The 16,934-nt window shown below is 38.0% G+C and overlaps 1 protein-coding gene across 1 annotated transcript in view; it reads left to right on the top strand.

The window, feature by feature from the left end:
* DLGAP2 (DLG associated protein 2) overlaps nucleotides 1–14,573 on the top strand; it is a 304,303-nt gene extending 289,730 nt beyond the window's left edge. The window contains exons 12-15 of the mRNA XM_069011493.1: nucleotides 7,434–7,525; nucleotides 11,858–12,010; nucleotides 12,841–12,858; nucleotides 14,355–14,573. Of these exons, the coding sequence (XP_068867594.1) occupies nucleotides 7,434–7,525; nucleotides 11,858–12,010; nucleotides 12,841–12,858; nucleotides 14,355–14,573 (482 nt within the window). The remainder of the gene's footprint in view (nucleotides 1–7,433; nucleotides 7,526–11,857; nucleotides 12,011–12,840; nucleotides 12,859–14,354) is intronic.
* The last annotated feature ends 2,361 nt before the right edge of the window (nucleotides 14,574–16,934 follow it).

Genomic DNA, 16,934 nt, shown 5'->3' with positions numbered 1-16,934 from the left:
TCTGGTGCTTTTTGTACCATAGGTTTTGTCCTTACTTTCATCATGGCAGAGCAGACCTCAGAATTTTCCCCTTCCAATAAAGTCTGTGAAGACTATAATACCCTCCTAGGAACTGTAAAATAATAGCACATTTTGCTTTGATTAGCCTTTGGAAGAATTTCCAAGCCTTCTTTCATAATGGTTATTCCTCAGTACTTCTTTTTTTCACATATGTCTTATTTTTCAATTCTTCACATCTTTGCACTGCTGAATACTGACGTTTCAATGCCATCATTAAGATTCCCAAAGCACCTGCTTCCCAGATTACCTGTTACTGATGTAGGAACATCAGTTTTTTCAGTCTGAAGCAGAAGTTCAAAGAGCAAGACTTTGATCTCCTTTGAAAGAGTAAGACTACTAGGGAGCAAAGGGGAGAAACACACAGGCCATTAGCCCCTCTCTTTCCTAGCGAGGAGTCTGCAGGCAAGGGCTGGACTTCTCCTACCTCCTCTCTCTGCAAGCTCTTCCTTTTGCACAGCCCTAGTCAAATCTGCAGCCATGGGGAATGAGCAATGGAAACATGCTTGCATCAGCACTTCCTCACTCGGAGACATGGAGAGGCACTTAGAGCTGTTAGTCTTTGGAATATGAAACTGGGTACTACATGAGGAAAACTTGGATGACCTGAATTTAGCTGGCTACCTGTTCCCAGATGCAGAATCATTCTCATTCCCATTATGTGAACCTATATTCTTGCACTCCATAAATACTCTGGAACACCTTGCTGCATGGTGAAATGGCAATCAAGAAGGTAGTTTTCTGTAAAATGTACACAGGACATGAAGACAATATGGACTTCAGTAATTTTTATTAATATTTGAAGTTAGTGACACCCTTTTGATGCCATGAAGATTTTTTACCTTTTCTTTTATACGCCTATTATACCTTTTTTACAACTTCTGTATTCTTAGTGCTTTTTGCCTACATTCTTGGACTTGTTTGTCAAGCTGAGAGACTAAACATTTTAGAAGCTTCCTAGTTAGGGGTCAGTGTGCCCCAGACCCCAAAATCCTCTCCAGAACACATTCTGTAAACTAAGATAGAACCATCCAGGGGAAGGCTCCTTGGGGAGGGGGGATCACTCAAGCCTCTCATTGGGGAATTTTTGATAGATATGCTAATTAGTAAAACCTATAATGTTATACCCGATCCTTTGGGTGGGGGCATTGTGGTGTGCATTTTGGTGCATTTGACCTGGACATGTGCACCTAAGGATCCTTAAAATAAATACCAAGGAAAAATCTCTTTTCCCCTTCTATCCGTGTTTGACTCTTGATTTTAAGACCAGGAAAAGGCATCACTTTCAACTTGGAATATTTCAATCAAAAAACAAAACAGGGTATTGGGATTTTGCTTCCCTGTTTGTAGAGGGAGTCTAATTTGGAAGAGAAAAAGAAAGAACAATTCCCTGATTGAATTGATAAAATACAACTGAAACCCTTGAAATCTCTTTTTTTAAACTAACAAAAAGGAGTTAATTATTTGTGCTTGGGGGAACATTTGGACCTCCCTAATAGGTTAAAGAAGTTATAGAATAGGTCTACATAGTATTTCCAAAGTCAGAAGCTTGTGTTCAGCTGACTGTCAAAAGTGAACCCCAAAGTTCCAATCTTCCGTTGTATGTGACTCATTTCAAGAGATCTTCCTGAAATAATTTCCAAATTGCATTATTTTTTAAATGGTATCCCTTCATCTAATAACACTTACATCAAGTAAAAGGAAGTTCTCAAAGAATTCATTTCACCAGGGGAATAAGTTTCACAGCATTCTAAAAATTCTGTGTGAATAATTTTTTTTCCTGTTGAGTCTTTAGGACATTTTGTATCCCCAGTCTGAGCTACAGAGGTTGTAAGGTGTGTATCCTCAAGAACTTAAGTTTAATGATATCCCGGCATGAAATGTATCTTGATGTGTTTAAGCATTTGGCAGTTCCTTGAAGAAAATACACATAAATGGCAGAGCCAAAAGCAAATAAATATGGTTTTCCACCTTCAGCAAGACTACTATTCCCAAAACACTTCAGAGCAAAGTTTGCACATTCAAATGGTCATCCTTAATGCTGAATCATTTCTTTTTGGGCTGGGTATATTAATTGTACCTGAAGACCAAATATAGTTTTTCATCTCATAGGAGAAGGCTGTCCTTATGATACAACTTCTATTTTGTTTTAAACATGGGAACAGTTAAAATAGAACTGCATTTTAGAAAGCAATTTCATTTTTGGCATTAACACAACAGCCTTGAGATCACCAAAAGCTGTGTGATTGCTATATTGATTTTTTCTTTCACTGTAGCTTTTCTCTCATAATGTTATTTTAAGAACTTCACTCATCAGGTCTTAGAAAAAGAGAAGATAATCATTGCAGCAAAAATAACCTCTCCTTTTCAAAGAATTTGTTTATTTGGTCAGTTGTCATGAATTTTATTGCTGCAAAGTTCTTATATTGTTTGTGCAGGCAGTTATTTGTGTTCTAACTGTTTATTATCTATATATGTGTGTGTGTGTGTGTGTGTGTGTGTGTGTGTGTGTATGTGTGTTCATATATATGTAAAAAATACAGATATGTGGCTGTAACAGTTCCCAGGGTTAGACATCTGATCACTTGCACTCACAGGGTGTCTCCAGGCAAAGATACGCGTTTCTCATGGGTGCTGACTGGAGTTTCAGTTTTACACACTGAAAATGTGTTTGGCTATTACTGGTATGCAGGTGATGACAAGAAAAACAATTTCAAGTGTCACAAAGCTATTGAAGACCAAGAGGGTCAGGACTCTGCCTCCCATGAGCGCAGTGAAGGGAGCAGGGAGAGTGGAGCAGGGAGAGAGAGCTGCAGTCCCTGCCCACAGCTTGCAGGCAGGGTCTGGCAGAGGAAAGACGACAATACCCTGGGCTTCTGAGTGCCACATGCTTGGCCACTAGCATACTTCATTATGGAGAACAGCTCCACAGAGTTTACTCTCACATAAAAATCCTTAGATAGGTGCAAAAATTAACTATAGGAAAAACTATGCCAGCAGAAAGGTTGTTCTGCTGGTATCTTCTGCATTGTGGTTAGGAGCTCTGCTGGCATAGCAGTAAAGTGATCTCTAGTGGGAGAAAAAAATAAAGGTGTTAGAGTAGGAGGTCACCTTTCTCTTCCATTCCCTTTAATTCCATGGATACTGGACCATTCCTTGCTAATCCTCTAGCTGATATTTTCACAGTTCTTAGTAAAGCAAAGGTTTTACTAATAGGGCTGAATATCAATAGAAAACACAGAGTAAAATCTCCCATAATTTTAGGGGAATAAAAATCAACACAAAACCCTCACAACCAATTGATTTTAGTATATTCATGAATTAATTATCCATAAAAGCTTTCTTAGGTGTTTGACCAAATACAGGTTATCCTTTAACCAAAGAGAAATTACTGACATAATTTTCTAATGCTTTTCACAAACCCATCCTTCAGGAACTATTGAAATTTCCAGTTGGAGTGTTGTGAATGACTAAAGAATGTCATAACTGTAGCAAAACAGTCTGTGAAGTCCTACAGTGTGGCATCCAAGAATTTCTCCTAGCATTTGTATTGTTCTGTTGAAATTTTCTCCTTTTTGAACTTAGCTTTGTTGAGGTAAAAAGCAAATTTGCAGCAAGTCCCAGTTGGTGAACAAGGGTCCCATTACCCTCCAGAGCACTTCCAGCTGGGGGCCGTGTTGTCCTAAAATGCTATCTGAACATTATATATATTTATTTTTGTGTCATCATGTCAACATGCTCTGTTGATAGTGAAAAAGATATTTCTGAAGAGTAGTAATTTAGGTATAGAGATGAGACAAACATGATGCCCTACTTTGAGTTAGGAGGGTGAACTAAATGCCAGTTTCAATATTTTTTCCAGGCATATTTTCTCAGATTGTTTGTGGAGTAATTTATTTACAAATATAAGGGGAAAATTGAATGATCAAATGGAATGAAAATTTAAATTAAAACATGTCATTTAAATAAACAGTAATGAATGCCAGAAGCAGATTGATTGTTAGTAGTTTCTCACTGCTGGTGCAGCAGTAGCACAATTGAGTAAAGCTTTTAACCTGTCAAGATCAGAATTACAGCACCAGATTATAATCAATTTCATCAATATAGACCTAACTTTTCCCTCTCTACCTTTGTGATATGAAATAATTTTTGATTACAAGGTTTTGTAGAATTTCTCAAGCAATTCCATGCATACAGGGGAAGAGATACCATTGTGTTAATTGTGCAATTTACACAATCTCTAACCAGGGTGTAAATCCTTAGTCTGCTTTTACTGATGTCAAGGTCAGGGTTTTATATATCTTCACAGCTGAAGTCATACAGGACCACAAAACAAAAATCGAGTGCTTCATATGCTTCAGGGAGCAGAATTAACGTTGTGTGACCCTTTCCTGACATTTGGGCAAATACAACATTATCTTAATCAAAGGAGGTATATGGATTATATGAAGATTATGTCTATTTATGTGTATTGGTGGATTTTATCATCATTTATTTACAAGAAAAATCTTCTAGTCATCACCAAACATCTCAATCTCTCCAGTCTCTAACATTCATCATTCTTTCATGGAGATAATCAATCTGCACTCATCAGAATAATTCCCCAATGCATGAAATTAATAACAAGGCTTTGGATGTCTATTAATATTGTGCTAAAGATTATGACTTGAAGTGTTTTAATACTTTAATTTAATTACAGCAAGGCAGAATAGCATGAATATGAGGGATTCTAACCTCTGTGTTTTATTATGTCTGATTTACTTATTAAAATGGAAATAGAGTTAGATCTTTAGTAAATGCTAGGGCTGTAATTATACATGTGTATTCAGCACTGTGACTCAGTGGCACATGCAACCATCACAGTCTTATATCCCTGACAAATGTGTATCCCACCAAAATGCTACGTTGCCAATGCCTAAGTCTTGACCAGTCTGACTGGGCTTTAAATCACTAATGCTTGTTGACATGATGCTTTCTGATGATGAAGATTAAATTAATGTTTATTTAATATGTGGGTTTGGGTAACTGAGATTCACTAGAAAATGTCAGACATTTATAGATTCTGTCAGGATCTACATTTCTGCAGAAGAGCTAAAACCAATGCCCCTTACTCAGACTATGTATCTGAGTTATGAACTGTAAAATTTAGCAGAGGAAACTAAAACTGAAATTTACTCACTAGAGACAAGCAATACAACCATCAGCCCATGGAACCATCCTCACCCTTTTTTTGCCCAGTGAATCATTGAACATAGCATGGAATAGGTGATGTCAGGGACCTGCTACAGCACAATTCCTCATCCTAGAAGAGGAGGACCTCTGACCCCACACTGGGAGTCTGTCTAATGTTCTGTGCTACAGATCACCGAGAGGAAAAAGGAGGATACAAGGCTGTTTGTCACTAAAGTTATTGCCTTTATTTAAAATGCTGAAAACCAAATTAAAGCAATTTGTGTCAGATCAAATGAAACATTTCTTTTTTATTTATGTTTTGGTATGTTTGTTCAGGTTTTAACACTCAAAATATTCCTTTCTGCATGCCAATAACACTGTAGAGGAAAGTGAGGTGCTTGGTGATCAAAAACCCCAAACCAATTAAAATGCTTTATTTCATTTGGCCAACAGAACAAAAACAAACCCCAGTGAATTACTCATGCAGCCCTGAACCACTTAACCCTTTCACAATGGATGTTACACAGGACTGATGAATTATGTATATTGCTGTTTAATTTAGTTTAACAGCTGTACTGTTTTTCCAACAGAAAAAGGAATGGAGTTTGAGAACCAAAGCTCTATATATTAACACATGCCTTGAAAGTTACTGAGATTTTAACTGGAGCCCAAAACTTTCAAATTATCTCTTGCTGCTACTTGTAGGTAAACAGATGTTTCACTGGTCTAGAGAAAGCAGAATTAAAATGTAAAAACTGCTACCAAAGTACTGTTTTCACATGATCTCCTGTACTTATTCTAACTAACAAGATGTTTATCCCTGCTATAGTTTAATGTTTCCTATATCATGGGCTGCAGATCAGTTGTGCTATACTACTGTAGCTTTATTCCATGCTCACCATCCTGCTTGAATTATCAAACTTGGTTTCTCCAAACTGAAGTAAAATATATCAGAGTAATTCCTGTCTACCCCACCTCTATATATCTTTAACATTATTTAAAGATCTGGAAATTCTCCAGGTAAAATAAAGTTTTCATTGAGACCACAGCTTATAATACTTCTTAAAATGTTGCTTTTTCATCATAGAGATGGATGTGGCAGAAAGGAAGTGTAGGAAAAGATATGTAGGAAGGTATAGAAAAGCATGGTGCTACCTAGCAAAGTGTGGTATTTATCCCAGCAAATGTGGGAGTCAGGATTAGTTAGTTTCCTAGGGATAAGCCAATCCCCTTAGGCACTACTGTCAATAGAAAGACAGAGGCATCTCCAGGAGGAAATTCAGTTCACCTAAAATAAGTGCCTAACATGGCTGAGCTGCTGAGCTCAGATCACTGATTATAAAGCATTCAAAAATTTTAATTTTGACAGATGACTCTTGGAAGCAAAGTCAAGTAAAATGAGTTTGGTCCCTTCCCCCAGTGCATCCTGTAAGGGCATGTACACGGACAGTGAGGAAATACCAACACATCCATGGGGCTGATCCTGCAAAGTCCTGCTTGTGTCCCACTTTGTCGTGTGCTGAGGACTTTGGATATTTTCCTGGGCAGATAACCTGTAATTCCTAGGTCTCAGAGATGTAATTCCTGTGAGGATCTAATCCTTATGGTAGGAATATGTTATATTACAGTTGAATGTAATAACTTTACCCTCAGAGCAGATAAAGAGAGCTCACCCAGGGATCCTCCACACAACAGTGAGTGAAGTAATTTGCAATTGCAGAACCACAGGATATAATCTAAGGTACATGTGCCTTTGACATCAGAAGGAACAGGCATCCAGCTGGTTCTGGAGGCAAGACAATTTCAACAGCTATCAATTTACATGAGCAAATGTGAACAGGAGAGGTGTCATTTACTTTGAAATTTAAGAGTGTTTTGAAAAACATGAATGGATTGATGCCCACTTCAGGAATTATAGTCCCATAGTCTTTGCTACTTCCTTAAGCAAGTAAAGTCTAAGCTGTTTTGACTTATTAATATATCATTTATTATTCACTCATTATTGCCAAATGATAAGGCGCCACTGAGCTTTCCTATACCTCAGTCTTTTTAAAAAATATTTTATGTGTATAATCACAAGCAACAAAACCAAATATTTACCTCCCTTTTAAAATAAACAGGATTTTCAGCTGCATATTTTTGAGCTGGATATTGTATTTACTGTCAAAAAACATTTATTGGTAATAATCTGTCTGTATGTTTAGTCCTAGGTAAGATCCGAAGTGCTGTTGGAAGTGCTCAGCTCCTCATGTCTCAGAAATTCCAGCAATTTTATTGGCTTTGTCAACAAAATCTGGTAAGTCACTTTGCCTGGCTGTTCTTGAAGAGCTTAAGGTTAGTCATCCATAATAGTCCACAAATTGTCACTTTAAATTCTAGAATTTAATATTTTAATTCAAAAACAACAAAAACAAATGTAGTCTACCCAAGCAGTAGCATTCTGAAATGTTATTTTCATGTCCCATATTTACTTCTCCCTTTTTTTTTAACTTAATCCTTAAGTATGATGTTAGTGGATTTTTTTAAGCAAATATCTAATTTCAGTAATCTCAGTCTGATTATGTTTTGCTTTTCTCTTTTTGCTGTCCTTATTAAAGAAAATGAGAAGGGAACAAATGCGAGTTTTCTGAGGCATAATATTATGGCTTATTTTTGCAATACCCTAATATAGTAACTATATTTCAGGTAAGAAAGGGGAAATTTTCACATTACAATCAGTGGAAAAGAGTAAAATAGAATAGTGGAGAATACATGATCCAGCTTTCTACCTACCTGAAAATAGGACTGATCATGGAAATGAGACATCTATAATGTTCATAAAATTGGGTTGGATAATTTGCACTGCCAATTATATATAAGATGTCCGGGGGCTAAAGGAACAGATACACTATATTACTTATGAGAGTTACTGCTATTGTTCTGGAAGTTCATTAGAGGCTAATTCAATTCTAAATGTTATCTTCATTAATATGACAGCAGCCATCAGTGATACAAACGTTGTGGCAAGATGATACTAATCAATAGGAGAACGTAATTCTTCTAGCTACAGCTGGTGGTACACCTTTCTTTGTCTCTCTCAAATATCAAGTGTACCTTTTCCTTCTGACTGTCCCTACACCTCATATATTGAAAGTACTGAATTCTGTTGTGTGCATGACAGCAGACGTAACCTATACATCTGTGTAGATACTTTTCTTTGCTCACTGGCATTTGTCACATAACTTCCAAGGCAGAGCATCCATTCTGCAAAGACCCACTTGCTACTTTCCATCCATAAAGTTAAACATTCAGAATACCTGAAATTGCAATGAAATAATACTGAGAAAATAATGCTGAAAATGTCATACCTTCTGATAGAAAATAATAAGATATATGGTCCTCATTAGGAAAGAATCTGATTATCCTCTTCAAAAGTCCTGTCAGAACAAGAATTTTAATAGCTGTTACAGAATAACAGAGGAAACATACAAAGTCAGACAAGCAAGAATTGACCACATCTGTATTATCAATTACATCATGTGTGCTTCCTATCTAGTAATTTGTTTCATACCAAAAGGAGAAAATTTTCATCATTGTCTGAAAGTTTCTCACTGCAAATTTAAAAATGCCCTCCACTACCTGATTGATTAAGCTATGCAAACTAAGATTTGGAGAGCATAACCTCCACTCCACTTCATTTATCTTCAAGTGGGCCTAGCACTTGTGCTTGAGAGCATTACTGTAATAGCAAGTGCAGCTCCTGCTCAGCACAGCCATCAGCTGTTTGGGAGTGAGAACAATTCATTACTGCAAAAGCAATAGGAGCACAAGGAGAAATCTACAGCTTTGTAGACAACACAACCAAAAAGCTGGCAAGATTTTACTTCTCTTTTTCCCTTTTGGAAAATAAACCTCTGAACTCCGTAACAGCAGCATTACCCCACTCTCAAGGTTTAGGCTCTGAATATCCTTCACTTCCATTAAATCAGTAATGGGCTCTGAAGAAAGCAGCAACTGCAAAACTGTCTTTAGGTCATTCATGTTTGGAGGCTTTTCTTCCTATACATAATGATAGAACTTGTTGCTGAATAGTCACTTAGTGCATACCTACACTAGGCTTTCCATAGGCTCCTAAGGCAGCAGCTCAGTGCCCCACAGGAGTGCTCCTAGCTGTGCATTCCCTCTCTCGAAAGCATCCAGCACATACAGGGCTGCCACACGGCAGTTTCTCTGACAGTGCTCAGCATCTATAAGCATAAATGTAGGACACAGGAAAACAGCATCTACTTTTGCCAGTTCAAAATGCAACAAGGGTTTAAGAGGAATATACTTAGTCAAACTGAAATTTAACCAGGAAGCTCGCCTACGGACTTTTCTAAAGGGTCATGGGAACTTCAAACAGCACATTTGATTACGCTCTGTGTTAGGAGGTCTTATCAAAGACTCTCACTTAGGGTAAATTCACAGAAATGTAAGCTTCAATGAAGTTTTTTTTTTATGAATCTGGCTGGCTATCTCTTACAAGTATACTGTTCCCACTGACTACTTAGCAAAAACATTACTGATTAATAACTAGTCCCTTCTGCATTATTCACATTTGGTTTTGTAACACCCTTTTTTTGTCTTTGAAGTGTCCTCCTCCATGCTCTCTAGTCAGTAGAGATCCTGCTCAGCTTGTGTGTCATGGTTGCAGGCTAAAACAGAGCAGCTTGAGCACCAGCTAGGAACTTTTTGCTTGCTTTAGGCCTCCGTCAGAAGGAAGGCTGCGAATTCCAAGTAAGATACAAATACATGAGCCCTTTCCAAGAAGAAGCAGGTTTAAGCCAGTGTTTTCAAAACTTAGTTAGCTGTAATAGTTCTCACTTGTGCCAGCATTTATTCATGAACTGTGGATGTGTAAGAAGCAGCAGGCAGCCCTCTTGTGTCCAGACCACACACGGCACAGCCCTCTGCAAGAGTCGTGCTGGAGGCCATGGTCTTCACAAACACCATGAGCAGAGTGGGGCACACAAAAGCACAGAACAGCAATTAGCCGTGATTCAGAATGCCTTGCAATGAGTGGCATCATTTTCTGGCTGGTTAGAGGAAACTGGGGAGAGTGACTGAGGAGATCAGTCAGGAGACAACAAATTACAAGATAAGACAGACTGCTGTGGGACTGTCCTTATGAATTTCACACAGGGACTCAGTTCCTAAAGCCTGAAATGTTGACCTCTGCAGAGTAAGTAACACAACTGACATAAATTTTAAATTGTTTTGTTAAAAATTGGGATCCACCCAATGAAGTAGTTTTCAGTAAACACTAATCTGGAGTTGTAATGTTTCCCAGAAGTCTCTCATAGTCTATATGGCCAATTATCTTAAATCCCTGAAGCTCCTTATTAAAAGGAGACTTTCTTCAAGTGAAGAAGACTTCTAAATTGTTCTTGGCCCAGATTCCAACAAGGGTCTAGGTATGGGTGACACTACATGTTGTCATGCCCAGTTCCAGGCACTCATCTCCCACAGTGGCATCTGTAAACCCAAGTTTGAGAAGCAATTACTAGTTTAAAAGCCTTAGAAATGTGTGATTCAAGGGAGGAATTCAATAGCAATGCTGACTTATCTCCCAGTTTCTAGACAACTGAGGGGTTGTGTTTAAATATAAAATGCCTTCAACCACTAATTTGTAAAAGGTGGGGAACAGAGCCTGCCATAACAGCAGTGTTATTAACATAGCAAACTAGCTTTTGTCCAGGAAGGGAGAGATCCAGAGTCTATTTGACATGGTTTTGACTACCTCTCTCCCAGCTCCATTCTTTAGACCATCATAATGGCTTCCTCCTGTCCTGGAAGGAAAAGGCATTTCTTCATTACCTTCACAGACATGTTTACCAATTAAGCCCTATTTCAATAAAGTGACAAAGCTCTTTTCTTGAACCAGTACCAGTGCTCAGAGAGCATAAAGTTAAGAGTCTGCATACCACCTTATAATACAATTTTTATCCAGCACTGGCATCAGGTTAATTACCACATAGAGGGTCATCTTGCTAATTGTTACCACCAATGTTTGCTCCATTAAGTCTTATGCACATAGAGCCTCTTGATTGCAGCACCTGGTGGTAGTGCCTTCCCAGCTCCTGAGTGTGATTCAACTCTCTGGAGAACAAAATCCAGGCATCCCATCAAAATTTCATACTTCATGTATACATTTGAAAATGCAAGACAATGTAAACATCAAATTCAGCATAAGCTGACAATGTCTTTGTGGCATTGTTTTGTCTTAATCAGCTATCGTGAATGTAATTTTTAACCAGAAAGACTTCAGGCTGGCTGCAATACAAACCACGTTCCCCTTGCCTTTAATAATCAGCAGACAGAGGCTGTCAGCTTGTTCCTTTTTAGAAATGCAGGTCAGCACAGCATATGGTGCTAAGGAACTTCCCATGCCGCAAATTCAAGAAAGCTCGCGTGTGACATCCAACTCATTCATGTTTGGGTTGTGTAGGAGGCACAGCTTTCCAGTCACAGCTCCCAGCTGCAGAGCACACAGAGCCTCAGCACTGAGCAGTGCTGCAGCAATGAAATCTGGCTCGATGCCCTTCCTGCCTCAGTGCACACCACTGAAAGCCTCCTGGAGTACTCACGTTCTCTCCTTTGTGCACTACAGGACCCGAGTGCCATGCCGAGACCAACTTCCCAGGACCTTGCAGGTTTCTGGGACTTATTGCAGCTCTCAATTGAAGATGTCAGCATGAAGTTTGATGAACTGCACCAGTTGAAACTCAATGAATGGAAAATAATAGAATCACCTGAAAGGAAGGTAAGAAGACCATGGACAATACCATTTACTCCCCATTTGTAGTTCTGCAGTCTCCTTGTGTTAAATACAATAGTGAAACATGATAGGTTTCTAACCCTGCAAAGTATTTAATTGGCATGGCCCAATTTTTACATGGAAACTTTCATCAGATATGAGGAGGTTTTTCTTTTTTAACTTTGTTGAGCTGAATTATATAATAAATAAAATGGATTTTGCTAAGCTAGTTTACTCCATGATGCTTTTGTCCAAATTATTTGACTCACATTCTAGAGGCTAGAACAGAAATATGTTCTTATTAATTCAGACTGAAGACAATAGCTCAAGAATTTAAACAAGGTAAATTCAGATCTCTGCTAAATTTGGGGCAGCTCAAACCTGAACACTGCAGTGTTTAACCCTGCCTGCATGACACAAATGATAATAGACCAGGAATGAGGTAAAAGCATGTGACAAAACATAGTGTAGGTCATACTAAAGCTCAGCCCACAAACTTTTGGGGGACTAAGTGCTACTGGAAAACTGCACACACCTCTGCCCTGCAACTCCACCATTTGGGAGATGCCCCACACTATGCTTACAAACCAAAGGTGGCAAATTGCCCATAAAAGCAGTGTAATTATGAAACTGCCTTTCCCCTCTCTAGAACTTCATCCCTTACCTTGATTATCCCACTATCCTTGCTGATTATTGTATCAGTCAGATGAAAACAGCATTTGGTTTGAGTCAGTACTGTTGGCCTCAGGTGAATACTTGTTTGGTTTGGGAGGAATTAGGAGGCATTTTGACAACTTTTTCATTTCTTCATGCTCCTCTTGGATTTTAATTTTCAGCCAACGGGTTGGTGGATGGTGAGTTTGCAACTCTTGCTTACTAGTGACAACTGGAAGTAAGAAATTATTATAGTGACAGCAACAGTGATATTCCTAAGAGGGAAAAAACTAAAAGTGGAAAAAAAAATTAAGATCGGATGATAGGAATGGAGCCTTTATGTTCGTGTTTGAAAACAGGAAATAGAGAAAATAAAGACAGGCAGAACTGGTTATCACAGGGAATAGCATCTTGGGCTGGGGCACTGTTCCTGTTTAATGTAGAACTATGTTTTTAAATAGCCTTAGTTTTTAGTTGTGGCTATTGCATTTTGGTAGTAGACTCAGAATTAGCTTTAAAAAACCCCCAAAAAACAAAAAAAAAGAAGAATCTGTAAACCATAGGTGTATCAGTTCAATTTTTGTATTATTTGAATCCTGCTGTGCATCAAATTAACTGTGTTCTCCATAAGGAACAGCCCATACTCTGCACTATTACCATTACCTTAAGAAATCATATAGCAAAAAGATCTATTATAATAACCAGATCTATCATAATAACCATACATATACAAATGAAGCTGTGGAGTCTTCATCTTCAGGGCTATGCAGTCCAGTATTAAACATGAAAGTTTAAAAATCTGATTTAACTTCAAAGTTGCATCTAATTTCAAGAGCACTTTGAATGGGGATTGTATGAAATCACCTCTAGAGGTCCATCTCTTCTAAGCTAAATTGGTGTACAATGCCTTGATTATAGGCCCTCACATGATACTTCGTGGTCTCTAAATGGAGTAAAATATCCATTTCATACTTCAAAACAATTCTTGATTTAACACCTGCAGAGAAATTTACAGCTACTTTGGTAACAAAATCTACTGACTTTCACTTTATAATTTGATAATTCTTCAGAATAATTTTCTTTAAAATGGCCCAGGCTTGCAAGCAGAACAATTAGCCCTATGTTCTCTCTCTGGTTGGCGCTTGAATGTTTCCATATAGGAATTCCTGGAGGAGACTAAACTAATAGACATGTATACACAGCTGCTATCTCATATCCAGCTGAGGCTAAACTCAGTATGATTAATTTAATCAAAAATCCTGTCCTGGTAATCTTAGAGAGTCTTTTCACTTGATCAGACCACACAGATGCGCTGAATTCCTATTGGAGAGACAGTGTGTGTTTCTGTTTATAATGAGTGTAATAATGTGTCAGCTAAAATTAAACAAATCCATATGAAAGTGAGGTGTGCAGATTGCATGTGCCGATACCTGCGAGGACAGTGGAAGGAAGCCCAGTCTTTTTTCAGGCACAGGACCGCAGAATGCATAATGGTTGTCAAATAAAAGGGCTTTGTCAGTGTTCCTAGTGTGGATAGCTGTTCATGTAATCCATTAGTCAGCTGATGGGCAAGCACAAATTGAGCATGCTTGATGTATGTAATCAGTATTTTGCATTTCATGTCTTTGATGTGCATGCTCTGCTGACAAGTACCTTTTGCATGCAGCTCACACGTAGTTTTAACGCCCTTTTGCAGGAAGAAAGAAAGATTCCTCCTCCTGTACCAAAGAAGCCCCCAAAAGGAAAATTCCCTATCACAAGAGAAAAATCTCTGGACCTACCTGACAGACAACGACAAGAAGCTAGAAGACGGCTGATGGCTGCCAAGCGAGCAGCCTCCTTCCGGCAGAATTCAGCCACAGAGCGTGCAGACAGCATTGAGATCTATATCCCAGAGGCTCAAACCCGGCTTTAAAGACAGAATGCTGCAGAGTTCCTTTTTTAAACAAAATGCTTGTACAGTTTGTCACTTACCTGGTAATTTTTGTCTCATTCTCTCCACTAAATATGCCCTTGCTGTTGTGTTCTTTGTGCCATAAGCACAGTGGAATGCTTTTGATTTCCTCAGAATTTGCTGAGCTCACCGCAAGAATGACTTCTTTTTTGTATTTATTGTCTGACTTACAATCAGCTACAATGGATAGGGCTTGTCAAGACCTGACTTATCCAATATATTCTCAGAGGACAACAAGAAACACCTCTTGAGATGGAACCCAGCTTACTTTTTGTTATTTATATTTTTATAAAAAGTGTGATAATTAGGGATAAGAATAACAAACTATAAATGGGTGCATCTCACCATTCACTAGAGGCATTAGCTAATCCAAGTAGAAGGTGCTACAAATGTAAAGAGCAGGAAAGAAAGGACCCATTTATCTCCTTGACCTCCAGTTTCTTTTCCTAGAATCCAGCTAACATATTTACCCATGCGCTCTGCCACTCTTCTCATCTTTGTTACTGCAAAATAACACTAGGCCTCTCATCTCATTCAAGTTTCTGGAGATGAACAGGGATATCCAGCCACTAGAACTCCAAAGTTCATCAGAAACCAAGAAGCATACAAGTCTGGTGATGGTGGGAATGTCCACTAAGAAACGTTTTCTGTTAGCAGTATAACGACACTCTGAAACCTAAGCAAAATTGTAATGCAAGAGGACTTGAGCGATGGGTGAAAGGAAAACGGAAGCCTTAAAAAGTTAGATCTTCTGTAGTAAGATGAGTAAAGAAAAAGTTATACTTGCTCCTTTGGACCACTCATTGCATTTTTAACACTTCTTTTACATGTTAATATTTATTTTATAAACCTTCTCTCTTTCATTTCAAGAGCTGTGCTACATGTACTATTTCAAACTCTCAAATTGTTAGAACAATTGAGTTTCCAGGGTATCCTTGAGAACAAAAAAATCTTGCTTGTTTAAAATGCCAGTTGTGATGTTGTAAACAGTTTAAGAAATATGAATGTGAGTGGTAAGTATATATAAGTTTAAATGGTTATGTTAAGGTAAAGGTGAACTGTGGTTTACAGTTGTATTTTTTTTTAGAACTATTTTTCTATGCAGTATCATTTATGGCAAGAATAAGGTTCTTGCTTGCTTCAGACATAGAAAAAAACCATGACTCAAGAGATAAGTGATTTCCAGCCATGGAATATAAGGAAAATAATATATTTTCAAGCCTCACATTGTCAGAAGAGAGAAGTGGTAGCTACCACAGTTAAGAGGCTTTCACTTAAAACAAATTAAGACAGAATTATTCCACTTCACCTACCTTCCAGAGCCAACCAAGCAATCCAGCACTTAGAAGTCTTCAGGTGAAGACGCAATAAAATGAGTAACCTGCAGCCCCCAATTCCAAGGTTTGAATCCTACTGAACACAAGTTTAGGTCAAAACAGTGAGAATCACGTGAGAAAGACAGCCCCAGTTATCACATTCCCTGTTTACCTGCTTTAACAAATGCAATGTATTTAGCCATAGGCAGAACAACTATTTAATTACACTCGAGCACTTTGGTTCTTCACCTGTTGAGCACTTTAAATCCAAATCCCACACACCCTGCGGCCTGATGGATGACTGAAAACATGAAGTACCGTAGGTTATGCAGATCTGACATTGCTTCAAATCTGTTTTCTTTTGTTTGTTTGTTTGTTTCCTTCTCTTTTTCCTACAGCGTGTGGTATTAAGCATGAGTTCTGTCTTTGGACAGCTGATAAAGCATGCTTGGCTTCAAGGTACATATCTTTAGAGATGAAGTTTTGAGAAGTTTCTGTGAGAAGACACCCCTGTAAATTGAGCCTGGTATCTGGTATATACTTTACCAAATAGCCTTAAACTATATTTGAAGCAAAAACCAAGACGAATGTATATCCTTGAAGAATGAAAAAAAAAAAAAAAAAAGAAAAAAAAAAGAAAAAAAATGGAATAAAAAAGAATAAATCCCTGAAATATTCTTCTACAGATGAAAACATATATTCCCATCCCTTGTGTTTTCAAGGCATTTTCTATTAAGGAAAGAGTTAATCCTAGGTAGTGTACAATATTGATGCTACTTCCTATATTTGTTGTACTATTTTAAATACAAAAGTACATGCAAACACTGGCATCTTTTGTCTTGAAATATCTTAATATTAATATCTGATATCTTAAAGTGAAGCTGCTAATTAGAATATCCACACAAAACCAAAGCCAGTATTTTTCCTAGATTGAAGAAATTTGAAATAGAGACACACACACCTGTACACATATATACATATGGCAGCTGATACATTTTATCTGATT

This window comes from Aphelocoma coerulescens, chromosome 3, assembly GCF_041296385.1.
Source record: "Aphelocoma coerulescens isolate FSJ_1873_10779 chromosome 3, UR_Acoe_1.0, whole genome shotgun sequence".
NCBI classification, from domain to species: domain Eukaryota; kingdom Metazoa; phylum Chordata; class Aves; order Passeriformes; family Corvidae; genus Aphelocoma; species Aphelocoma coerulescens.
This window is presented reverse-complemented; position numbering and strand designations above follow the sequence as displayed.